The sequence below is a fragment of the Camellia sinensis genome, chromosome 14 (assembly GCF_055761805.1).
Source record: "Camellia sinensis isolate YWXY chromosome 14, ASM5576180v1, whole genome shotgun sequence".
In the NCBI taxonomy this organism is placed as follows: domain Eukaryota; kingdom Viridiplantae; phylum Streptophyta; class Magnoliopsida; order Ericales; family Theaceae; genus Camellia; species Camellia sinensis.
In genome coordinates this window covers 99157673-99183898 of record NC_138974.1, presented here as the reverse complement: position 1 = coordinate 99183898, position 26226 = coordinate 99157673, and the positions used below count along the sequence as shown (strand labels likewise).

The following is a 26226-nucleotide window of genomic DNA, read 5'->3' as shown; positions in this document are numbered from 1 at the left end:
GCTTGTTACTGGGCACAGTTCTTTTTGATAAATAAGAGGTAACTTTATTAGAAATCAAGTATCAAGATGATGCAAACAAATACATCCAAATCTTCAAAAACAGATAAACCTAAGCTTGTAGATAAGTATCTAGGCACACAGTTAAAAGTCTACCAAGTCTTGTTCGCTATATTAACCACTATCTAAGTTCCCAAAATATGGCCTTAAAGACTACTACTTTATTTCACAATTAACCAATCTGTTCCTTAAGTAGCAATCTTTCTTAGCACCGATTAACTTGCCATGTCTGGCCGGGCTACATAATTTTTCTATCTTATTTTTTGCTAAATAAATTTGGCTGAAAAATATGCATCTCTGTTTTTGAGCAGTGAAAGCTATCTTTGTACTTGATTCATCCCATTTTGTATGGCATATTTGACCATGCACACAGTTTATGGAATTCTTTTGGAATTTTAAAAAACGCCTTTTGTCCGATTCGAATAACTTTTTGGGGTTGGATTATGTGGTTAAATATAAATTTAAAGGCAGGCTATGAAGCACGGATACTCCAAAACAGCCCCCGTACGCGTGTCGGATACGGATCCGATATGGCGGGATACGTATCAGATACGGCAAAGAAGTATCTCATATTTTTTTTTTTTAATTTTTTGAATTTTGGATACGTTTGGGATACGCTAGGATACTTCAAGATATGTACAGGATACTTTCGGGATACGGCGGGGTGAAAATAATTTCAAAAACTTCTAATGGGGTTAAAGTGTAAAATAACAAAATAATGTAAAATAAAACAAAAAAAAATCAACCAACCTGTTCGCGAACAGCAGCAGCAAGAGAAGGAGGAGTCGTCTCTATCGTCTCTATCGCAAGGAAGGTTCACGAACAGCAGGCAGCAGCAAGGAGGACGAGGAGTCATCGTCGATCAAGTTCCCTCTCCCTTTCTGTAACAACCCTCACCTTACTCTTGCCATACTTGCATACATTCTTGCATGGTCTTGCTTGTTATGTTAATTTGAGGGTTTTGCCTTGTCTTGATTTGCTTAAAGTTGTTTACATGATTTTGTTCCTTGCTTAGTGTGTGTGTGTGTGCGTAGCCGAGATCATCTTGAGCTGAGTCCGCCTTTGACCCCTTGTACTTGAAACTATCTTGAGATCTTGTTCAACCCCATCTTCACCTCGGGCATCCTTTGCCGAGATGTTTTACACTTAAACCTCGTCCGCAGGCAGGTATGGCCTAGGCCGAGATGTGGCACACCCCGGCCAAGGTGTGGCACAGCTTAGTCAAGTGTCGTCCTCCCTAGCCGATGTTTTGTTATCCTGTTGCCGGATCCTTGTTTTGAGCCGATGTCATCTTGTTGCCGATGTGTCTTACCCCAGCTTGCTGCATAAGCTTTGTCAGAGACTTGTCTTGTCCATCAATCACCTTTTTGGAGCAGAACCAACCCGATAATGCCACGTGTCCGAGCTGTTGTTAAGGCAGCCGGCAGACCTTGGAACAAATCATTTCTTGTCTCAAATCTTTGTTTTAGAGGGAGAAGCTCTAGAGAGGAGGAAGAAGAATTCTTGAGTGAGAGAGTGTCTTCCAAGCTTGATCTTCGAGGCTTAAACCGTTAGATCCGAGTTTCGAGGTTAGAATCTTGATCTCCTTTGGTTGTTCTTGCTAAATACCTAGCTGCATTGCATGATCGGATTTGTGTTGCATGTCATGCATCGTTTTGAAGTTGGTTTTGGAAAGAGAAAATGGTTTCCCATGTGTTCTTGGAAAAGGTCTCATTTTGATCGAAAAGTTTAGAACGAAAACCATGTTTTGTGTTTGTTCTTGCTTGACTCTCTTTAATGGGTACCCAGGTCCCTATATTTTGAACTCTTGGCATGAAAACCCAGATTTTTGTAACAAGTTGTGAGCTTGCATCCATCTTTCAATGACCATGTTCTTCATACTCTTCAAAGGAAAACCCAGGTTTCCTCCTGACTTTGTTTAACGGGACCTCGACTTAGTCCTGAGCGGTACCCAGTGTGTTTTCGAAAACGGGAGCAGTGATTAAGCTCCCAGCTTGTTTTGTTTTGTCTTTGACTTGGATCTGGCAAGAATGCCGAGATCATTTGCATGTATTTATAGAGCTTGTTTTGAGGATGTGACTTGCCATGTGATTGTAGGTCCTTGATAATTGCTTTGAGTCTACACCTGAAGAACTAGGTGAGTGGTATTTCTAATAAAGCTATGTTACACTTGCTTTGGTAAATCTTGTTTTGGTTTGTCTTAACGTGGTATTTGCTAAGCATGAATAAATGGCCTTGTTTGATTATTAACCCCGGAAAGTCCCTTGTGCTGGAGGACTCTAAACTTTCGCAGTACTAAGTATAAAAGGATACGGTCCTTGTTAAATCGGGCTACGGGCCTAAGTAACGCAAGTCCCTTGTGCTGGAGGACTCTAAACTTTCGCAGTACTAAGTATAAAAGGATACGGTCCTTGTTAAATCGGGCTACGGGCCTAAGTAGCACAAGTCCCTTGTGCTGGAGGACTCTAAACTTTCGCAGTACTAAGTATAAAAGGATACGGTCCTTGTTAAATCGGGCTACGGGCCTAAGTAGCGCAAGTCCCTTGTGCTGGAGGACTCTAAACTTTCGCAGTACTAAGTATAAAAGGATACGGTCCTTGTTAAATCGGGCTACGGGCTTAAGTAACGCAAGTCCCTTGTATTGGAGGACTCTAAACTTTCGCAATACTTTTGATCAAACGATTACGGATCGTACAGCCTTATGTTACTTGAATGATGAATACGGTTCATCCCTTGCTCCGCCGATGTTATGTTATTTGATTGATGAATACGGTTCATCCCTTGCTCCGCCGATGTTATGTTATTTGATTGATGAATACGGTTCATCCCTTGCTTCGCCGATGTTATGTTACTTGAATGATGAATACGGTTCATCCCTTGCTTCGCCGATGTTACGATACTTGAATGATGAATACGGTTCATCCCTTGCTTCGCCGATGTTACGATACTTGAATGATGAATACGGTTCATCCCTTGCTTCGCCGATGTTACGATACTTGAATGATGAACACGGTTCCTCTCTTGTCTTGCCTATGTCAGTAAACATCTTTGGATACTTGTAATAATTGATTGATGAATACGGTTCATCCCTTGTCTTGTTAAAGTTTTGATGTGTTTCGTTTTGAAGGATCTCGGCTATATTCATGCAAAACCTTTATTTTTAGTACCATTCACTAAGTTTTGTACTCACCCCTCTATATATATGTAGGTGATGAGCAGGACGGCGGCGACGCCTAGTTCGTTTGGATGTTTGTTTTGGATTCGTGCTCATGTCGGCTTTACTTTTGTATTTACGTCGGCGATGCCCTGCTTTGCATGTCGGCAAATCTTGAAAATCATGCTTCTTGACTTGTATTCGTTGTATCTTTTGTATATGTCGGCTCGAGAAGCCTTTTGATCAAGATGTAACATGTATTTTATCTTGTTGTATTCAAGTTGTAAGTTAATTGGAAATGTTTGGCATTGCTTTTGATCTACGCACAGCTCTTATGGACCATTTGCAACTGATTTATTGCTTCCGCATTTTGCGAGCCCCCTTTATCCACACTCTGATTGTGTTTAGTTTTGAAAAGTTGGCCTTCGGTAATTACGGATTACTGGCCATCACGGCACCAAACTACTAGGGGCGGTTTGGGGTCGTGACACTTTCGCTTCCTCTCTCTCTCCCCCTCGCTCGATCTCTTGGTCTCTCTCTCTCCCTCTCGCTTGATCTCTTAGTCCCTCTCTCGCTCAATCTCACTCAGTCCCTCTTGTTCGATCCCACGGTTTCTCTCTCTCCCAGTTCCTGTTTTGATTTTTATTTTATTTTATTTTTTGTTTTTCTTATGTTTTGAGATATTAGGATAATAGTTCTGACTTTTTTTCTTTTTTCTTTTTTTTAACTCTTTTTTATTTAAAATTTAAATTTTCAGAATTTATGTTATTAGGTGAATTTTGACTCTTTTTGTAAAAAAATTTAAATTTTCATAATTTGTGTTATTAGGTGAATTTTGACTCTTCTTTTTTTATTTTTTATTTTTATACATGCTATATTATTAAAAATTATAAAAATAATATTTTTTTACGAACGTATCCCCGCCGTACCTGTATCCTAATTTTTCAAATTTTGTCGTATCGCCGTATCCGTATCGTATCGTACCCGTATCCCGTATCGTATCGTATCGTACCCGTATCTTGTATCGGTATCCGTGCTTCCTAGAAGGCAGGTAATATGGCAAATTGATGATTTAGGGTTTTGAAATTTGAAACTTAGACACATAAAATAGGACAGAGGGAGTATTATTTAACTAATATGAAAGTTTGTGATACTTTTGGCTTTATGTGCTAGATGAGGCTCTCCTTGCATAATTTTCCAAGAATCTATCATATACTGGATTAAATTTCACTTAGTTTTCAGGTCGTTGATAGTTCTGTACAGTTAGCACAAAAAATACAGGGGTAAATGTTTTCTAGTTGTTTAGGTTGCCTGCACATGATATTTGTAGAAGCTTTTTGTGGAACTTCAGCATTATGTTTCATTTAATTTTATTAGGTGTTTGGCTCTTGGAACAAAACGAATGGCTCGGATGAATGCTATTGTAAGGTCTTTGCCATCTGTAGAGACCTTAGGCTGCACAACAGTAATTTGCAGTGACAAGACTGGTACTCTGACTACCAATATGATGTCTATTTCGAAGGTTAGCGCATTACTTTTTACAATTAGGTACATGAACACCTCTACCTATCTGTATGTCTTCCTTGCCTTGCTGTAAAAATGATAACATGTAATTTGTTAGGGTTGATGTTATGAAAGCTGATTCTTCAATATGGTTAGTTTATTTTATTTTGTTTAGTGCACTTCATTGTTAGGTTTTGATGTTTAAAATTGCTTTTTGAATTTCAACATGTCAAGTAAATGTCGATGTATTCCCTTTTCTTTTTTTTTGCAATTTCTTTTAGGTAATTTGTGTGTCTATTGGAGACTGTTTTAGGCTGTGTTTGGAAGAGTTTTGGAACCATAGTTCTACCCCTATATTCTAGTATGATGTTTGGTTTGGGTTTTGGAAAATTAATTCCACCCCTCTTGAAAACTCGTTCCAAGCGGGTTTTTAAATTTTAAAATTTGGCCTACCGGTCAAACATCTGTCGTCCGGCCGGTTGACTTGAACAGTGCGATTTTATTTATTTATTTTATTTTTTTGCAATTGGCATTAGTTTTTTCAAATATTTTTAATAAAACAATATTTTTGAAAAATTTTAAAATTTTTTATGAGCTTTTAATAGATTTTTTAGTTGTGTGTTTGATTATGAGTTGTAAGTTTTTGTATCAGATATCATGTCACATCAAAAATTCTCCACTCAATTCAAAACTCATTCACCAAATAAATTTTCTACACTCAAATCATAATTCCAAAACTCACAAACTCAAAATACAACTCCTATTCTCAAATCATATTTAGAAAACTCTACCAAACACTACCTTACTCAATATGGTTGTTTAGTGGACGTTTGGTCCGCTTATTTTTGTTTGATTTATTTTGAAAATAATACAATTAAGATCGATACTAAATATTACAAGAGTGGCCTAGTTATAGGCTTAGAATATACTAATTATTTTTTTTTCCCCCCCACTTCTTGTTCGTCTTCATTTTGTGTTTTGGTAATATACTCTTTGAATTTATGGATGTGCGAAACTTGTCCTTGATACATTCCGTTTGTTTTCTTCCCTCTATTGTTGAACTGGTGCTAGTTTTAGTTTTTTTAAAGTCCCTTCGTTGTGTTTGTTCGTCTTTGTTTTGCACTTCTTCCTTCTCTTCAATAATTTTAATTCTCAAGAAGAACAAGAAGGTGAAAACTATTTGTTCATATTATTATGAAAGAAATTCCACATTGATGGGGACATTTTTACTTAATTCAGATTGCTTTATTTGATCATCGAATCCTGTTTTACCATAAGATGGAAAAACTTAATCTACCCTTTCTATTTCCTGCCTGTCCAGATATGTGTGCTTCATTCTGCACACCATGGTCCTACTACTTCTGAATACAGTGTCAGTGGGACAACATATGCGCCAGAGGGCTTTATTTTTGACAGTGATGGGATGCAGGTATTTTTTCTCGAATAATATGCCTCCTAATACCATATATATTACGAACGACTAAATTCTTTTGTCGGTAAATTTTTTCATAATTTTCTACACTATTGTGTATGCATTGCTTACATGTTGAAATCACATATTCCTTGATATGGTTTCCAGGCTAGCTTGTTTACATCATATTTTCATTCAAACCCCTCATATTGTATACTACTAATTTTTTTCTCTTCAAGTGCAGTTTATGTCAGAGTTAAATGTACTCATGCCTTTATGACTTATAAAATGTTGGTTAATTGGATTGGATAGTATTATAAATGTTTTTTTCTACTTCCTGTGTGTGGGCTTGTTATTTTTTTGTCTGTTTTGTCTTGCGTTTGCATTCTGAATTTGAGTTAGTAATTGTCTTGACTTGTCAGCCTGTAGGATTTGATAATATCATCCTTTGCTTTATTTATTTATTTATTTTATTCTCATCTTGAAAGAAATGTGGGAAGTGGAATTGTTGTCTAATATTAGACAGTGGTTACTGCTGTAGCTACTTAACTGTGAAATTTTTTTTATTCTTCCTTTATTTCTAGGGAAAATTACATGGACCTCCCTCAGTAATTGTTCAAATTACACTCAGCCCCACTAGTATGGAAAAATGACACCGGCCTCCCTTGAAAACTATTGCATTACACTTGGGCCCACGCCATTAATCAACCGTTAGTGAAGTGGATGGAATTTGCTCATGTCATCATATTTTAAATGAAAATACCAACTTTACCCTTTTTAATTTCTATCATTTTTTAAATAAATAAAAAAATTTGAAAGAAAAATAAAATATAAAAAGAGAAAAAAGGGAAAAGTGTCCATGGCCAAAAGACCCCCTCCCAAAAAAAAGACGTCTACCCTACACCCCCAAAACCCTATTCTCCAAATGACTAATTTCTATCTTATAACCACTGCCGAACTAAAACGAAAAACAACTATCAACAACCACCGCCTCCGCTTTTGCCTTTGCCACGTTGTTGTCGCCTTTGTCTCCCATAATGTTGCTATTGCTTCCCATCCCTCACCATTAGAAGTGGATGGAGTTTGCTTATGTCATCATATTTGAAATAAAAATACCAACTTTGCCCTTTTTAATTTCTAACATTTTTTAAACAAATAAAAAAAAAATTGAAAGAAAAATAAAATATAAAAAGAGAGAAAAAAAAAAAAAGGAAAAGTTTCCATGGCCAAAAAAACCACCTCCCAAAAAAAGTCGTCTACCCTACATCCCTAAAACCCTATCCCCCAAATGTCTAACTTCTATCTTATAACCACTGCCGAACTAAAACAAACAACAATCTCCATCTCTGCTTTTGCCTCTTCCATGCTGTCGTTGCCTGTCTCCAATCATGCTGATATTGCTTCCCATCCCTCACCATTAGGCCACTGCTTCCCCCTCCCCCATGATGTTGCCTCCTCTCTCTGGTGCGATCCAATCTCACCCAGCGTCCTTGTGACTCCGACTACCACACACCACGATATCATCACGTACTGCCTGCCATTGCATCCCCCTTCGCCACCGCCACCGCCACCACCACTATAACATTCTCACTAACACTCCCTTTTTCCTTTGGCATACCCCCCAGTCATCATCAAAACCAAACCATAACGATCGTTGCATTGTGATTATGCCATCACTATTGAAGCATCGTGCTTGCAGACATACCATCACAATTGGACCAATGCAAACTAAATGTGTTGTTTCAAATCAATACAAACCAAATCTAGGTTTCAAATTAAATATTTTCTTCAAATTTTTCCCCTTCTTTGTTGTTGCTGTTGTTGTTGTTGATGTTGATGATGATGAAAGGAGGCTGATGATGAACGGATTGTATGAGGTGATGGACGTATTGTAGGTGATGATAGACGGATCCTCTCTCTCTCTCTGTGCAATGGTAGCTGTTGGTTGTGGTTAGGGCTCCGGTGATGAGAATATATTGTGTATTTTCTATTATTTTCCAAATTAGGCATGATTGTGGTTGTACAAATTAGAGTCCTATTAGAGGTATGGTTGTGTTAGAGTCCTATTAGAGGCATAATTGTATTCTCCCTTTTGGTTTAGGATTTAGGGCTATATAATCTAAGGTCTGATTGTAATCATTCACACATTGAATATACAAGATACAGAAAAGCTTTCAGGAATCTTACATGGTATCAAAGCCACCACCAGAACCCTAGAAATTGTCTTCCTCTTCAGTCTCTGTGTGAGTTGTGGGTCATCTTCCTCTTCAGTCTCTGGTTCTCAAATCTTCTCCTTTGATTGATCGAAGTTCCCTTGACCTTGGCGAGAACCAGATCACCGAGACGCAACTCACTCTTCCCTTTTGCTCCTCTCGCTCCACGTTTACGCGTCGGAGACATTGACGCTACAAAACCCTAGCGGGCACCACCAACCACGTCGTAATCTCCCTCTTCCTTGACTTCAGCTTCGTAATCTCCCTTTTCCTTGACTTCGGCTTCAATCTCTCTCTCTCTCTTCTCTGATTTGGTTCTCTCGGCTACAGACTGGTTCTTTTGACTTCAATACTCTAGTTAATATTTGTGGGTCAGGGTTAAAAAAAAAGAAAAAAAAAAAAGAAGCTAGTTTTTATATTTTACATTCAGACCTAACACTCTTCTGATTATTACACTATGGTTTTGGATTTATTGGCCTTACCCCCATCAGATTTCTGTGTATTACCCTTCGACCCCTGTTTTGGCTATTTTGTTGAATATAGGGTTTATTACAGTTTAACCCCTCAATTTTCTAGTTATTACGATGTCTCTGACTTTTGATGAGTATGCCTTATGTCATCAGAAGGGCCATTGGAAGTACCACCGTCCCAAGAAGGGACGTCAGCCTGTCTCATTTTTTCAGCAATCTCAGAACCACTTTCGGCCTCCTTCCATTGCGTATGTTGCATCTGCTCCGACTCTTGATCTTGACTTGGCTTCCTTGATTGCTCAGATTAGTCAACTTCAGCATATATTGTCCACCTCGCAGCCATCTCCATCTACTTCCGTTGTTTCATCTCTTCATTCAGGTTTGCTTGGGTCTTCTTCAGGTATCTCTTCGTCTGTCTGGCTTTTTGACTCTGGTGCCTCTCATCATATGACTCTCCATCTCTCCTTACTTCACAATTGTACTCCTCCACCCTTTCTTATTATTGTCAATGCGGCTAATGGATCTGGTATGTCTGTTGTATCTGTTGGGTCTGTCCTACCATCTGCTATGTCTGTTGTCTCTATTCCATCTGTCCTTTTTGTTCCTCAGTTATCTGTCAATTTATTATCTACCAGTCAGCTTGATGCCGCTGGTTTTGATGTTATCTTTTCTTCTGCTATCTGTTCTGTACAGGATCGAATGTCTAAGCAGCAGATTGGGACCGGCCGTAGAATTGGAGACCTCTATGTGGTGGAGAGCTTGCATCTGCCTATAGCAACCTCTTTGACTGCGTTTTCCTCGTTTCAGTTAGATTCTCTGTCTAGTCCTTTCTATTTATGGCATTCTCGATTAGGGCATTTGTCTGTTGATCGCTTACGGTCTTTAGCTCAGTCAGGTATTTTGGGTAAAGTTTGTCCTAGTGAACTTACTGAATGTCGGGGGTGTAAAGTTGCCAAAATGACTACTGTCCGTACTTTGATCTTTGTCGCTGCTATTCGTTCTTGGCCTCTTTATCAGATGGATGTTAAGAATGCTTTTCTTAATGGCCATCTCACTGAGGAGGTTTACATGCGTCCTCCCCCTGGCCTTCACCATCCCTCTGGACAGGTTTGTTGTCTTCGGCGTGCTCTGTATGGTCTGAAACAGTCTCCTCATGCTTGGTATGATCGATTTCAGATTGTTGTTACCGAGCTTGGGTTTCATTCTTCAGCTTCTGACTCTGCTTTATTTCTGCGACATACATCGGTTGGTTTTGTTGCTCTCTTGCTCTATGTGGATGATATGATCATCACTGGCTCGGACTCTTCTGCTATCTCTGAGGTCAAGCAGCATCTCTTCCGCACCTTCGAAATGAAGGATCTGGGTCCATTACGGTATTTTCTTGGTATTGAGGTTGCTTCTTCTCCCAAGGGCTATTTTCTATCTCAGGCTAAGTATGCTAATGAAGTCATTCATCGTGCTGGTCTTATTGATACGAAGGTTTCTGATACACCTATTGAGCTTAATGCGAAGCTTAACTCTACTGATGGTGTCCCTCTGGATGATCCCACTTTATATCGCGAGCTTGTGGATTGTTTAGTTTATCTGACTGTCACTCGTTCTGACCTTGCTTATGTTGTTCATGTGGTTAGTAGTTTGTTTCTACTTCTCGCTCTACCCATTAGGCTGCTTTGGTTCGTGTTCTTCGCTATCTCAGGGGTACTATCTTTCAGGGCTTATTGTTGTCCTCTACTTCCTCTTTGGACTTGGTGGCCTATGCTGACTCTGATTGGGCTGGTGATGTTACTGATCGTAAGTCTACGTCTGGTTTCTGTATGTTTCTTGGAGATTCCTTAATCTCTTGGAAAAGCAAGAAACAATCAGTCGTTGCTTGCTCTACTGCCAAAGCCGAGTATCGTGCTATGGCTCATGCCACTGCTGAGATTGTTTGACTTCGTTGTCTCTTGTCTGATTTGGGTGTCTCTCAGTCTTCTCCAATCCCTCTCTACTGTGACAATCGCAATGCTGTTCAGATTGCTCACAATACTATCTTTCATGAGTGGACGAAAACATATTGAGATTGATTGTCACTTTGTTCGCCAACATCTGCAGTCTGCCTCTATCTCGCTTCCTTTCATCCCTTCGGCTTTGCAACTTGCGGACTTCTTCACCAAGACTCACACTACCGCTTGGTTTCAGTTTCTTCTTAGCAAACTCTCAGTGTTTTCTGCTAAAACACCTTGAGTTTGAGCGGGGGTGTGAAAATATATTGTGTATTTTCTATTATTTTCCAAATTATGCATGACTGTGGTTGTACAAATTAGAGTCCTATTAGAGGTATGGTTGTGTTAGAGTCCTATTAGAGGCATAATTGTATTCTCCCTTTTGGTTTAGGATTTAGGGCTATATAATCTAAGGTCTGATTGTAATCATTCACACATTGAATATACAAGATACAGAAAATCTTTCAGGAATCTTACACCGTGATGGTGGCTTTGGCTTGAGGTTAGGGTTTTGGTGATGATGTCTACGACATGGGGTTGGTTGTGTTGGGGTTTTAGTAGTGGGGGTTGGGGGGTATGGGGTGAGATGGAGGTGGTGGGCGCTGTGGGTCATGTTTGTGACAATGGCTGTGATAATTGAGTGTGGAAGGAAGAAGAGGTGTGGATGGAGGATGTTGTCTGTAGTAGTTGTTGTTGCTTTTTTTTTGAAACATATGAGGGCATTGTGTTTTATATTTTCTGTTAGTTGGGTTTGAGGCCCATTAGAGGAGGTTTGTGTCATTTTTCCATACTAGTGGAGCTGCGTGTATTTTCTGCAATAGTCAAGGGAAGTCAATGTAATTTGCCCTTATTTCTATTATGCTACTTGAACCTTTGATGATGTCTTGCGTTTGAGAGATTAAGAAATCACTTAAAATTTTTGAAATTCAGGTGGTCCTGAAGTCATGTAGGATTATAATGCAACTGCCCTCAGTTTGGTTCATTTGTTATTGTTGTTGACCAAAAGGTTGAGATAATGACATTAGCATTGATGCAGCACCTGAGATTTATTAGATTTCTAATACACATATATAATCGGAACCTTCCTTCTTTTATTCATAAACATAAAGAACAAAGTATTCCTTACTCTTGCTAACAAGTAAGTAAACATCTTGGTATTTGTAGACCTTTCAGGATATTTTGTCAAGCACTTTACATTGGATTTTATTGTTTTGCAGCTTGAGTTTCCAGCTCAATTTCCTTGTCTTTTTCACATAGCAATGTGTTCAGCCCTATGCAACGAGTCTGTTTTACAGTACAACTCGGACAAGGGGAACTATGAAAAAATAGGGGAGTCAACTGAAGTAGCCCTTCGTGTATTGGCAGAGAAGGTTTTGCAGTCAATTGTTGCTTTGTTTCAGTTTTCACCTGTCTATCATCAGCTTACTTGCTGTTAATTTGACTGTGAATTATAAGGTACAAATGTTTTCATGTCACCATTGTTTCCAGGTTGGTCTTCCTGGATTTGATTCATACCTTCTGCTCTGAATATGCTGAGCAAGCATGAACGAGCTTCTTACTGCAATCATTACTGGGAAGACCAATTTAAAAAGGTTTGCTTCTACATATGGTAGCTGTTTGATTTTTTATTTGCTGAGTATGATGTACCCCGAATTCTAAGGAATCTAATGTTTGCAACACTTATAATGATTGTTGATGTGTGGCCACTATGATAGACTATTGGCAACTTGGCTTAGCGTGCTCCCTTTCCAGTTTTTGCAGTGATTTTCCTCCCTTTTTCGCTGTTATTTGTGTGTTTGTTTACAAAATGACAGCCAGTATTGATGAACTGGAAGCATAGACACTCCAACGGGGCACCTGTACACGTGTCTGACAAACTGTTGGACACACCTTAGGGTGTGTACCAATTTTTGTTGTGTTTATTTATTTATTTTCCCCTTTTTTTCCTGGTCTTGCAGAGGACATGTGTCCTTTTTTGACGTGGGGTGGACATGGCTGGCCAACAGAGAGAGAGGGAGAGGGAGAGGGAGAGAGAGAGAAAGAGAGAGAGAGAGGTGACTGGAAAGAAACTATTGCTGTATAAGCCTTCCGGCAAAGGTGGCTACAGGATAATCAACATTGTGGTTGGCAGTTTTAATGGAATTTAATTGTTATGTAAATGTTATGTTGATAAAATATTCATATTTTTCACATGGAAAATTAGAAGTATATTTTTTGCTGTGTTCTGGCCATGTATTGTCCTGCATTTCACATGTCGGTGTCTTTGCATCGTATCGTATCCGTGTTGCGTGTTTGTGTCCATGTCCATGTCGCCATCCTTAGATGATGCAGTTAGTGTCCATTGGTTTTTTGTTCTCCCTAATAATATTAGAAACTCTGGAGTTTCAACTGCATAGATAATAATAATTCTAAAATATTCAACAGTGAGAAAGATCATATTGTCATTCTTCCTCTCTTTGTATCATATGTTAACATTTTACATGTTTGAATGAGAGAAACTACATTTCAGTATACAGTTATGGCAGTATAGTTGTTAGTCATCATTTGCCTTGTTATTTACAATATTGTCAACTTTCCAACTCTAGTTCGTACTGGTTGCTCTTGAATTGTTATTGTTATCAAATGTAACGGTTATTTTTTTTCGTAGAGAAATGAAGAATGTGAGTTCGTTGTGTATGAGATTATGACAAGCTCTTGAGAAAAGTATACAATTTTGGTTTGATCTTTCATGTTTGTTTTTCTGTGGCATTGAGGCTGGACACAGGACACATATCAAGGCGATATGGACACACTTGACACGACAATTTTATTATTATTATTATAAGAAATCAGGCCAAAGACTCGGTAAGGATATGACAACAAATAAAATATATTTTAGGTGTGTAAATGAAAATAAAGCTATTTCATCACTTTTTACAATTCAAATACATTTATATTTTATTATAACAAATAGTAAGAAATTGTTTTCCCTATACCTACATATTTGAAAGGAAGTGTAAACAGAAGTCCGAATATCTATCTTAGAAAGCTTTATTTATAAACATAATTTGAAGTTTTGGACTTCAGAATTCCAAAAATTAAAAGAAGTTTAAAGCAGAAATAAATTGGTATAAATGTAATTTGTTTTTATTATATAATTGAGTAGCAAGTTTTTTTTGTTATGCAATATGTTTTATGTGTCTTTATGGCCATGTGTGTCCCATATGTTTCCAGTGTGTCCCGGTTCTAAAAAGTTCAAAAATAATAGGTTACTTTTGGTTGTGGTTCAGACATGGGTCAGGGAGTGTGTCATTGTGCATGTTAAGGATGCAGCTCAATATTGCAGAGATAGAGACTTCTAATTTTCTTTGTCAAAATTGGTACATACACTTTTATTTGCTAGAGTTGTAGTGATGTTCCAAAAGGTACTTGTTCGATTTCTTGGAGTTCTTGATTGGGATGTATTTCACACAGAACGGAATGAAGTCTCAATAAATGGATCTTGTAGATCTAGTGATAAACATTTGCGTCGCTTAAATTTTTGATATCTCCTTGTCAAATCATGCTTGTGAATCTATACCCTGCAGGTCTCTCTTTTGGAATTTTCTCATGATCGGAAGATGATGACTGTCCTTTGTAGTCGCAAGCAGATGGAGATTATGTTTTCAACAGGTGCTCCAGAGAGTATCATTTCTAGATGTACAAGTATCCTCTGCAATGATGATGGTTCCACTGTTCCACTAACTGCAAATATTCGAACTGAGTTAGAGTCCAGATTTCACAGGTTGGGTTTGCTTCCCTCTATATTCATACCAAGAACTTTTACCTATTTACATACACCGATACATCCACAAGCACATAGATATAGCTGTTTATATTTATATATATCATATGTATGCAATTATGTTTTTTGACTAGTATGGGTTTCAGCCTTACACAAACCAAGAAGGCTAAAGGTACAAGGGTTACACAACTAATTACCCTCCCTCCTTTAAAATCTAATAGCGAGAAGACTCACAAAACTCTTAGTTGTTCCCAACAGTGAAGCATAGACACGGACATGGGACAAGGATACAACATGACACAAACACGCCACAAATAATTATATCTTGATATTATATTATCTAGGAATATATTCATATTATATAGTTATATATGTGCGTAATATATACAAAATTAAATAATTACTTTATATCAAATAAATTTTGTATCTAATTCTCTTACATTTTTTATTTTTCATTTAATTTTATGTGAAACTTCTATAGGACATTTCTTAATAATTATACATTTCTTTAAGGGCATTATAAGATATTTTTGTGAAATTCTCAAACTTTGAATATCATGTGTTAGCAAATGTTCAAGAAGTGTTGGTCTCATGTTTATTTTCCAGTGATAGATAGACATGGCCAAGAAGTGATGGACACATTACAAAATGATTGTTGGACACTTGTCCGTAGGCAGTGTTTTAAAAAACTCTAGGCACATCGAGGCGCCAAGGTCACCTGGAGCCTAAGCGTCGAGGTGCGAGGCAAGGTGCGCGCCTCACCAAAGCGAAGCGCAAGTTATAGAAGTTAAGCAAAATATTAATATAGCACAATTTTCAACATAAGCAAATATTTAATATGTATATAATTAATTTTTTTAATAAGAAGAGAAGAAGAAAAAAAATAATTAATTTTTAATTTATATATATATTATTTTATTTATTTATTATATTTTTTAAATAATGTGTTTCAATTAATTTTTTTATTTTATTTCATATACATGTGTATTTTTTTTTATTACTATGTATAAGTATATATTATATTTTACATATTATCTATAAGTATATTATATATTATATAATAGGTATTGTATAATATTATATTATATATTTTATATTTGAATCAATTATATTTTGTATATTATCTAATATCTATAAGTATATTATATATTATATAATAGGTATTATATAATATTATATATATATATATGAATCAGGAAGATAAAGAGAGAGACAGAAGAGAGAGCGAGAGAGAGATCGCGATCGCGATCGCGAGAGAGGTGAGAGAGAGCGATCGCGAGAGAGACAGAAGCGAGAGAGAAGACGACGAAAGAAGAGAAGAGAAGACGAAGCAGAAGAGAAGAATCAGAGAGAGAAGAGAAGAAGAGGAGAAGAGAGCAGAACCTGCGTGGCGTGGCATGGCGTGGTATGTACTCGTCGCGTCTTCTTCTTCTTCTCCACTGGGGTTTTTTTTTTTTTAATAATGTTTTTGCTCTTTTGACTCACGTTTTGAAAATTTTATACTGTAAATGTGATTTCATCCCATGTGGGTATCCACATAGAACGCCGAGGCGCACAAGGCGCTCGCCTCATCGCCTAGGCAGCGCTTCCCTTATGTCGCCTCGCTTCACCAGGCCTGAGGCGCAAAACTGTGCCTTGCCTTGCCTTGCCTTGAGCTTAGGCGTGTGCCTAAGTGCGCTTTTCAAAACACTGTCTGTAGGGATGGCAATTTAAACCCGGCCCGACGGGGACCCGACCCCCCGACCCCGATTTAAGCGATTTTTCCCAAAAAATATCCCCAACGGGACGGGGATGGTATTCGAAAATCAATCCCCGATCAATTTCGGGCCGGGGACGGGGATAAGTGTCCTAGCCCCGTACCCGGCCCGTCCCGTCCCGTCCCCGAAGCAAAATTACTGTTGTACCCCTTTATATATATATATAAACCAAAACACTTATCTTTCTCTCTCAGTCTGTCTCAGCTCTCTCCCTCACTCACGTCTCTCATCTCTCTTTCCCTCACTGACTCAGATCTCTCTGAGTCTCACCACGACTTCTCTCATCTCTCTCTCCTTCACTTACTCAGATCTCTCTCATCTCTTATCAGCATCAACATCATCCAGATCCACCACCACCACCGATCTGAACAGATCAATGAAGCCACTGATCTGAAGCCGCCGCCACCACCACCACCACCACCGATCCCTCCGTTGCCACCGATTTGAAGCCACGACCATGACCAGGACCGTGAAGCCACCGATCGATGTCTTGATCAACGGACAGTTTGTGAAGCCCCCTCTCTCTCTCTCTCTCTATACATATATATCTGTTGTTGATTGATGTACAATTTTTTTTTTTCCAAGTTGTTATCTATATTATATCTGTTGTTGTTGATGAACAATATTATCTCTGTTGTGTGTGTGTGTGTTGAACAGATCTGTATACATACAGATTATTTTTTATTTTTTTTTTTGTTCTTGTGTTTGTATGTGTGTTGAACAGATTTGGCGGAGATTTTTCGGGGTCGGGGAAACCCGATCCCCATTAGGGGACGGGGTGAGGGAGGTGAAGGGTTCCCCGTCGGAGATCGGGGCTGGGGCCGGGGATTTTGTTACTATCGGGGATCGAGGACGGGGAGGGTCATCCCCGCCCCGCCCCGCCCCGCCCCGCCCCGCCCCATTGCCATTCCTACTTGTTCGAAATTTAGATTTTTATTTTGAATTATGGAAACATAGAAAAGGGTGTCCGTGTCTGACATGGAGATGTCTCCTTAGAATGTTCGTGCTTTTTAGACTCCCAACAATCCAATAATTGTAAGACCATAGCAGGCATCACTCAGTTCACACATTATTGCACGAAGTGGGAGTCGAGGAAGCGGTGGGAGAGTGAGAGCATATAGAAGTCTCTAAGGTTGGGAGCACCTATATAGGAACATTTAATATATTAAATATATAAATATATTCTAACAATTATTTTTTTCTACATGATTGTAATATGTGTTAAATATGAATAAACATTAGAGATTGATGTCAACTACAAATTGTCTTTGTTAAGTATAAATAAATATTGTGTAAATAGAAAGTACTAGAATAAGGTTGAGTTGTTTTTCTTTTGTTTCTTTGAGATTTGTATGTTTGAGAGGTTCTATCTTATTTGGGAGCGAGTTTCATCTTTGAAGGAAGTGAATTTCTTACTTAATAGGCCGGAATTCAGTTTCTCACCAAAAATGCCAAACAACATGCTCCAATTGTGCAATTGTGTGAATTTATGGATATCAAGGCTATTAAACTTGACAAACCTAAAATATGTGGATCGTGTACATTATATCTATAATATTTCTTACCATTGCTTGCTTTAATTTTACATCAAATTTAAAAGCACCCTCTACATTCATTGATTGATTTTTTATGTCAATTATAAGTTTATTTTACTGGTCAAATCATCTTAAGCTTCTCCATATTGAAGTTAGGAATGTTACATTTGGTTTAGCTTCCTTTTTCTAATACTACTTGTTTGAATGTACTTCACTTCTCTGAGATAAATTTGTAGAAGATATGAACACTTTTGCATACGCTCAAATGCTTGTAGAGTAGATGCCTCATAGCGTGAAAGTTTTGTGGTGGGCACATTGAAGCAGATTTTTTAAGTTGTGCAGCTCATAGAAAATAATATGACAGTCTTGAGTCTGCAACACCAGAGATGGCAATGCAGGGCTGTGATGTTGTAGTTGTGATTACAGGTTTCAACTTTGAATTACTTCTGACTTCCATATTAAGGATTGTCTTCATATGTAGGTAGTGACTTCGAAAGCCTATCAAAAACCAAATAGAATCCATGAATGGGCAACCCTTACAACCCATGTTCAGAAAGTTAAAAAATTTCAAAAATAAGAAATCTAATTTATGGGCAAAATTATAAAAGTTTCTTATCTCCGTATAGGTAACCCTTATCTGATTATCTATCTATACTATTATATTAAGTGAAGGTTGGATTTGGTGTCCAAGCTTTTGCTTGCTTCTCCTTATGCCATGTGTCTCTCATTTCTCTATTTAAAACAAAAAAGTTACATAGAGATGTGCACAAGACTTGAAACTTTGACCTTGACTTTAGGAAAGAAAGTCCTACCACTTAAGCAACACACATTGCAACATTAATTTCTTTGTTATTTATTTTTACTTTTACTTACTTGAATTGCACAAGCATTGCATATGCTATCTGCTAATTCAAAGTTAAAGATTACATTGTAAAGACCTAATATATATAGGCTTGAAACCCAAATTTAAAGTACGAAACTAAATCATAACATTATTTGGAAACCTAATCTTTAGTAAAATCAGTAACTAATTAACTATCAATAAAAAATAAATATAAAATTACAAATAAATAAAATCTCCATGTCATGTTCCGCATCATTATGTGCATTCGACTTGAAATTAACCAATTTCCAAATTCTTTTGCTTATTTAATTTTTCCTTTTGTTGATATTATTATCTGTGTCATTCTTCCATTGTTGAGGAAAAAAAAAGAAAAACAAAAACAAAGGTAGCATTTGGTTTAGTTTTAGAATCATGATTTGAGAATGGAGTTGTATTTTGAGTTTGTGAGTTGTTGAATCATGATTTGAAAATCGAAAATTTATTTGGTTATGAGTTTTGAAAAGAGTTTTGAATTGAGTTTTGAATTTTTGAAATGAGTTTTGAAATAAGAAAAGTTGTTTGGTTATGAATTTTGAAAAAAAATTTTAAAACTTAATTAAAAAACTTATAACTCATAACCAAACACACGACTCGAAATTCTATTGAAATTTCTATTCAAAGCTCATAACCAAACTCTTTTTAAAATTCAACTCAAAAAAATAATTATTGAAAAAAATAATTTTTTTATTTTAAAAATTCAAAAAATTCCGAAAATATTTTTTATTTATAATATTAAAAAATATATATTATTTTTTGTTAAAAAAATATATTTAGCTAGTGCTTTAAAATTACTTTTGATTGTATATTTGATTGAATTTTTTTTAATTGTTTTGTTTAAAAATGTTTTTTTATTTTTTAAAAATTACTGTGACAAATTAATTTTTTTTTTGTTAATTTTAAATAAATGGCCAAATAATTTGTTATTTTGCTAAAAAAAATAATTTCTATATTTAAAAAATATCAAAAACAAATATAATTTTTTATTTTTTTTATTTTTTCAAATAACAGGAGGCAATTGCAAAAAAAGAAAAAAAAGCACTGTTCCGGTCAACCGGCCGGACGTTCGAAAGGATGCCCAGGCAAACGACCAAGTAGACTCAAAAATTCAAAAACTCACTGGTTACCAAACATGTTTTCAAATGTGTTTCAAAATGTGATTTGGAATCATATTTTGAAAACTATAATCAAACAGAGGGTTGGAATATGAGGGCGGAATCATGATTCCAGAATGGAACCAAACAGAGCCAAAAACTCAAACCATGACTTTTGAAGCACTAGAGTAAATGAATCCACAACTTTTGTAATTGCATTCATGGTAGGGTATTAAAATTATGAAGTTGAGACTACAATTTTATTAATTATTTATTTATTTTAAGTTTGGGATTGCAAGGAAGACAATGGTTGATTTTTCTTTACAATTGTATTACTGAATTTGTGGCATGACAAAATCAATCGTCAGTTTAGTTGTAGATAAACACCCTTGGATTGATTAGTAAGTTGAAGGGCATTAAGATGCTCATTCACTTTGGTTTCCTTTGTCTTCATGATTCCTCCTTCAAATTCAATATTTGATTCCACCACACCTTAATCTGTTTTTCAAGCAGAAGGTCTTCTCGTTACAATTTTAGCCTTTTCTTGGGTGAGTATGGGAGCAAGTTCATACTTGGATTCTCACAGGCATTGCACCTAGGATTAGAATTGCCAGGTTTGCATCACACACATTTACCAAGAGAGCTAAATTCTCTTAAACTTGTTCTTTAATAAATTAAATTTTAATTACTGTCCATAGACTTTAGAGAACTCTTCCTAGTGGGATTTACCTGCCTAATTGGAATCTAAGAGTGGGATTTATCTGCCAATTTGGAAACTAAGACTTTTGGCTTGTAAAACCTATTAAAAGCAAAAGAGACCCATGAATAAAATCGATTTACATAACTTGACCAATAGGGCGACCCCTGCAACCTGTCTAAAAATTTCGAAAGGTTACCAAATGCTCCCAACTACAAACATAAAATATAAGGGTGTAATCAGTTTGGGGTGGTTGGTTTTTAGCCAAAATGATCACTGAACTGATTGTGTCGGTTGTGTTTACTAAGAAACCAAAGCTAACTGAAGAGGTGATAAACTGAACCTGTCATTTTGTATTTAGTTGGTTGTTTTGGTTTTGTAGTTTGTTGGTTTTTTTGATTAGCAAAAGAACTTACAAATAAAAAATTGGCTACTCTACATTGATAAAAAAACCTCCAAGTTAAACATTATTTAATTCAATAAAATAGTAGTTTCTACATGCATTAAAACCACATTAGCTAAAAAAAAAGAGGTTAAACATAATTTGTTAGATCAATACAAAAAATTGCAAATCATTAAAAATCACATGGAGCTTCAAATTGCAAGAAATCTCTATTCCCCTTCATCAGCCAGTGAAGTATAGTCTCAAGTTTTTCAAAATGGGGGGCTCTGTTTGAAAGAGTTTTGAAAATGTATTTCTACCTCTTAATTTGTGCGTGATGTTTGGTTGCCGTTTTCAAAAATTAATTCTACATCCACTTTTGAAAAACTCAGTCGAAGATGGGAAAATTTGGGCTAACTGTACAGTGACCGGTACAGTGATTTTTTTTTTATATACAATTGGCACATGTTATTTTTTATATATAAATAAAAAAAAAATTGGAATTTTTAAAAAAAAAATTATGAGTTTTGAATAGAATTTTAAGTTGTGTGTTTGGTTATAAGCTGTAAGTTTTTGTATCAAATATCATATGTCACGTCAAAAATTTCCCACTCAATCCAAAACTCTTTTCAAAACTCATTCACTAAACAAATTTTTCACACTCAAATCATAATTTCAAAACTAACAAACTCAAAATACAACTCTTATTCTCAAATCATATTTAGAAAACTCTACCAAACGCTACCCAAAATTGGAGACTAGGGATTTTAAAAAATTGGACTTTTACAATTAGGGCTTACAATTAAGGACTCAAAAATTAATATATTTAAGTAAAACAAGGGTTTTGAAATTACCTTAGGATGACAGAAATAATCATTCACTGGTGAGGGAGAGATGTCAATTGAGTCGGAGACATCGAGTAATTGATGTGAAATCTGAGATATCAATGAAGAAGATCAGTCGCTGGTGAAGGAGAGACCTTGAGTAGTCAAGGTGAGATTTGAGATGTAGCTGCAGATGTGAGATGTCTACATAGAAAATAAGTCACTGGTGGGCAAGAGATGTTGAGCAGCCGTGGTGAGATTTGAGATAGAGATGGATTTGTGAGATGTTAATGGAGAAGAGGGAGAGTGACATTGAGAGAGAGGTTGGCTGGATACACTGCAAGACAGACAACCAGATGAGGCATCATCTTTCAACCGTAGTCTCTAAGAGTGAGACAGGGAAATAAGGACTGAGGTGAGGCTAAGTAGTGAGATGTTAATGGAGAAGAGGGAGAGTGACATTGAGAGAGAGGTTGGCTGGATACACTGCAAGACAGACAACCAGATGATGCATCATCTTTCAACCGTTGTCTCTAAGAGTGAGACAGGGAAATAAGGACTGAGGTGAGGCTAAGTAGTGAAAGGGACGATTGGGTTAATGGTGCAAGGGTGGATGGTCGGGAATAACATAGACTCTGGGTTTTGGTCAGTTTTTGTTTTAAAAAAGCAAAAATGAACTGACTGGTCTGAGAATAGAACTTACCAAACTAGATTTTTCGGTTGTCATTTTATTTATTTATTTTTTATTTTTTGGGATAAAACTTCCAGTACTTATAAATTATCATATAGGAAACTAACTTTATTAAAATAATTATAAAATGAGACTTTACCAGGCCGGAAAAAACTGATTTTTACTTGGCTTGAATTGATCCCTAGTGAGTTAGAATTGAAACCAACCATTTTCCAATTTTTGCAGATTTTGACTTTTATTTTAACATGACATATGCATATAGTTCTAGCCTTTTATTGTAAATGCTGGCACTGTTTTATAGTGTTGTGTCCCCTCACTCATTTCTTTTTGTCTGCTTAATTAGTTACCTTTAAAATTAAAAGTGTGTTGAACCTTACTGATGGGATTCACCTAAAGTTTTTATTTTTTTTTTTAATTTTTTTTTTAAATTACATTTCTCAATAGTTCGTTCTTGAAATGATTATAATCTTGGACACTTTTAAGTTGTGCTTGTGTTGTAATGGTACACTTGGGTCTTCTAGCTGTTAACTACTTCATTTTTTATTTTTTTATTTCACTTTTAACCCTTAATTTCATTTTGTGTTTTTTGTATGTGGCCTTAATGAATTGCAAAGTTTGTTCTTCGTGCCCTTTATATTTACTTTTGGCCTCACCTTTATTCTATGCAAGCGTATTACACAATTGAAAAAAGGTTATGCCTAATTGTTGCTACAGAAGACCTAACACTCGGCATAATTTTCTCAAAGTTGCTTGCTCAAAACAGTCAGACTTGACCTACAATCTCACGTTTGGCAGTCACAGCTTTAACCACTTCATCAAGCAATGGCCCCTAGCATATAGACGGTTACTAGATGGAGTTTAACCTCAGTTTTGGGAAGGAATATTTTTTAAAATGTGTAATCTTTGATATCATGTGGCTCTGACAGATGTGGATTAAGTGAATCCTTTGTATTATTATTATTTTATTATTCATATTTTTCATGTATATAGTATATATTGAATATTCCATACCTTGTATATTTTTAAAGATTGAAATTTTAAATCAGACCAAAATCTGACATTAAGCTAAAGTTTGGAGGAATTAAAAAACTGAAAAATTAAATTATGTTCAAAGGTGGAAGAGAATGACTCTTGATTGAATAAAGAGAAATCCAATCTGTATCTGTGACATGGATTATTGATATCAGGAGACAATTAGATCCCACTGATTTGATTTTCGAATTTTGCTGGTTGTTTGTGTGCTATTCCATTGTAATAATCATGATGTTGGCCAAATACAGACAATGGTCCTCTGTTTGATTGGTTACTGGTTTGGTTTCTCACATAATATACTGGTACCTTTTATAATCATTGTCAATCCTTCTGCAATTTTTTTTATCTGTTTGACTTGCGCATCATTTTACCTGTTTGTTTAGTCCTAATCAATAATACGAGTTTCTTAAGAGAAATATGGTTTTTTGGATTTTTTTTTTTTTTTTTTGTTATATGGCTAATTCTTTCTTTCTTTTTTATTTTTATTTTTATTTTTTATTTTTATCCCTTGGCCTTATGTGTAGATATGAATTTTTTATTGATCAGTTTTGCAGGAAAGGAAACCTTACGATGTCTTGCTCTAGCCTTGAAAAGGATGCCCATGGGTCATCAAATTGTGTCCTTCGACGATGAAAAGGATCTTACATTTGTTGGGTTAGTATGTTTTTTTTGGGTATAGTTTGTTGATTGGTATTGTTGGTGAGTCTTAGGCATCAAGATTCTTGCAACAAGTTTTGTGTGATTTTCCCATCATCATTCGAGTAGGTTGTTACTACTTTCTACTAAAAGTGGTCATTTCTTCAATCAGACGAAAAGAACAAAAGAAGCAAAAATGAGTGATTTGCATGAATGCTTCATTAATTTAGGGGAAACTATCAATCAGTGGGAAGTGGGGCAAATATTTACGAAAGGTTGGGTGTTTTTATGGGGTGCAAATTTTATTGTGTTTGTTTTCACAAGAAATAGTTGTACCCCTACGTATTTGTAAATTTTTTTTGTCAACCCTGATTGGTAATTGCCCCGTTCATTTATTATTGAGACCCCATGAATGTGGCTACCCTTCACTATGAAGCATTGTACTTGTTTGCAAGTTGGCAAGCTTGGTAAACTGTTTTCATTGTACTTGTTAGCAAATTCATCAAATTTAGGTATCCGTGGAAATGTTTTAGATCTTTCCGCTATGGAAAAAAAAATGAGTGGTATTTGTATATATGAGATTATGTCATAAATTTCTTAGTAAAAGTAGCGTTAAGTGTGATATAAATTTGAGTAAGCTTACAAGTCACAATAACTATGTATCAGAAGCTCCTACCACTTAGATGAGATCCAATTGAATATTTTTGAAAACCTAGCGTAACATCCATTAACTTCTATACTAAAAAAGTGCAGACACGAACACGTGATACGATATGGACATGCCAACATAACAATTTTTTAAAAAATGTAAGACACGACACTTGAGGAACACACAAATTTATGGTTTTTTATATTTATTATATGTCATTTATAAATATTTCACTCAAATTTAATAAAAATATATAGCATACCTTGAATTCTAAAGTCTAAATATTTTATTGAAAGTTATTTTGTTGAAACTTATAATGTGTTTCATATGTGCCTAAGCAATGAATGCGAGTCCCTCAAATGACTTGAGTCTAAAAAAATTATAAAAAATAGCAGCACATGTTTGGACTTGTGTCTTTCACGTGTTAGGAAGTGTCCGGTCAGTGTTAGTATCTAACATGCCACCTTCTTAGAAGTGTCCATGCTTCTTAGCTTATATTTTTATTTATGTATGCAGAAACACACACATGGTAAATCATTTACTTGTATGTGGTGGTTGGTGGAAATTTCTTATTAATTCTCGCAACTACTTACCACAAGTCCATTAGTGGTTCTAAAAAGCATTCAGTTTGTAACGTAACGGTTGGTTTAAGGATGGCAGATTTGGATATTGACTGATTTTCCGGTGTGAACTGAAATCGTTCCTGAACCGGCTGGTTTCTGTTACAAACCAGTCCGTAATGGTTTTTCACCATATCTGAAATAAATTTTTTTTTTGAACCTTACTTTATTATGTATTTAAAACAATCATCTTAGTCATCCATTCAGCCATGTGGTGCGGAGAGTCGGACTAACCAATGATTGAGTACTTTCTGTTCATGGGTATAATTTATAAGGCTTATTTAAAGCTAGTGCGATGGCTGTTGCTTGAGTAACTAGCCGATGTGAGACTCTTGAGTGTGCATTGGTAGATGTCTTTGTTTTATTGTAGTTGGGTTGCTCATCTCTCCTTTCACTTGATGTGGGATTGAAAGACAGGTTCTTACTCTCACAGGTTTTCATACTGTAGAACTTCAATTGATGAAAAGGGGCCATTTTTTTTTTATTAACATTAATTTTATTAGTCCATACAGTATGAAAAATATATTTTTAAATGTCCCAATATTTATTAAAATATGACCAGTTAAGATTAAAGTCATCTGAAGATGTGTATTATTGAGTTTTAGGTGAGTTGCTGATCCCAGTATGTATAGCTGATACTCTTGATATTGTTATACCACGATCGTTACCGTTATGTGTCTCAATACTGCAATTTAGAACCATGCGTCCAGCATGCTATGGTTGGTAAGAGAAGAGAAGAAAAGGAAAGATTGAAAATCCCTTTGCAGTATGATAACATTAGGAAACTTGGCGTAACGCTGATTATAAGTGGAATTGCAGTGGGTTTTGGTTATGGAAATTTGTGAGGGTTAGGTTGTAGAAGATAAAAGAATGCTT

The 26226-nt window shown here is 36.2% G+C and overlaps 1 protein-coding gene across 1 annotated transcript in view; it reads left to right on the top strand.

Moving 5' to 3' along the window:
- Positions 1–26226, top strand: part of LOC114270374 (calcium-transporting ATPase 3, endoplasmic reticulum-type) — a 213573-nt gene that overhangs the window by 154107 nt on the left and 33240 nt on the right. Inside the window, 7 exon segments of the mRNA XM_082905147.1 lie at positions 4589–4733; positions 6036–6143; positions 12008–12160; positions 12279–12300; positions 12303–12382; positions 14357–14553; positions 23992–24099. Coding sequence (XP_082761273.1) covers positions 4589–4733; positions 6036–6143; positions 12008–12160; positions 12279–12300; positions 12303–12382; positions 14357–14553; positions 23992–24099 — 813 coding nt within the window.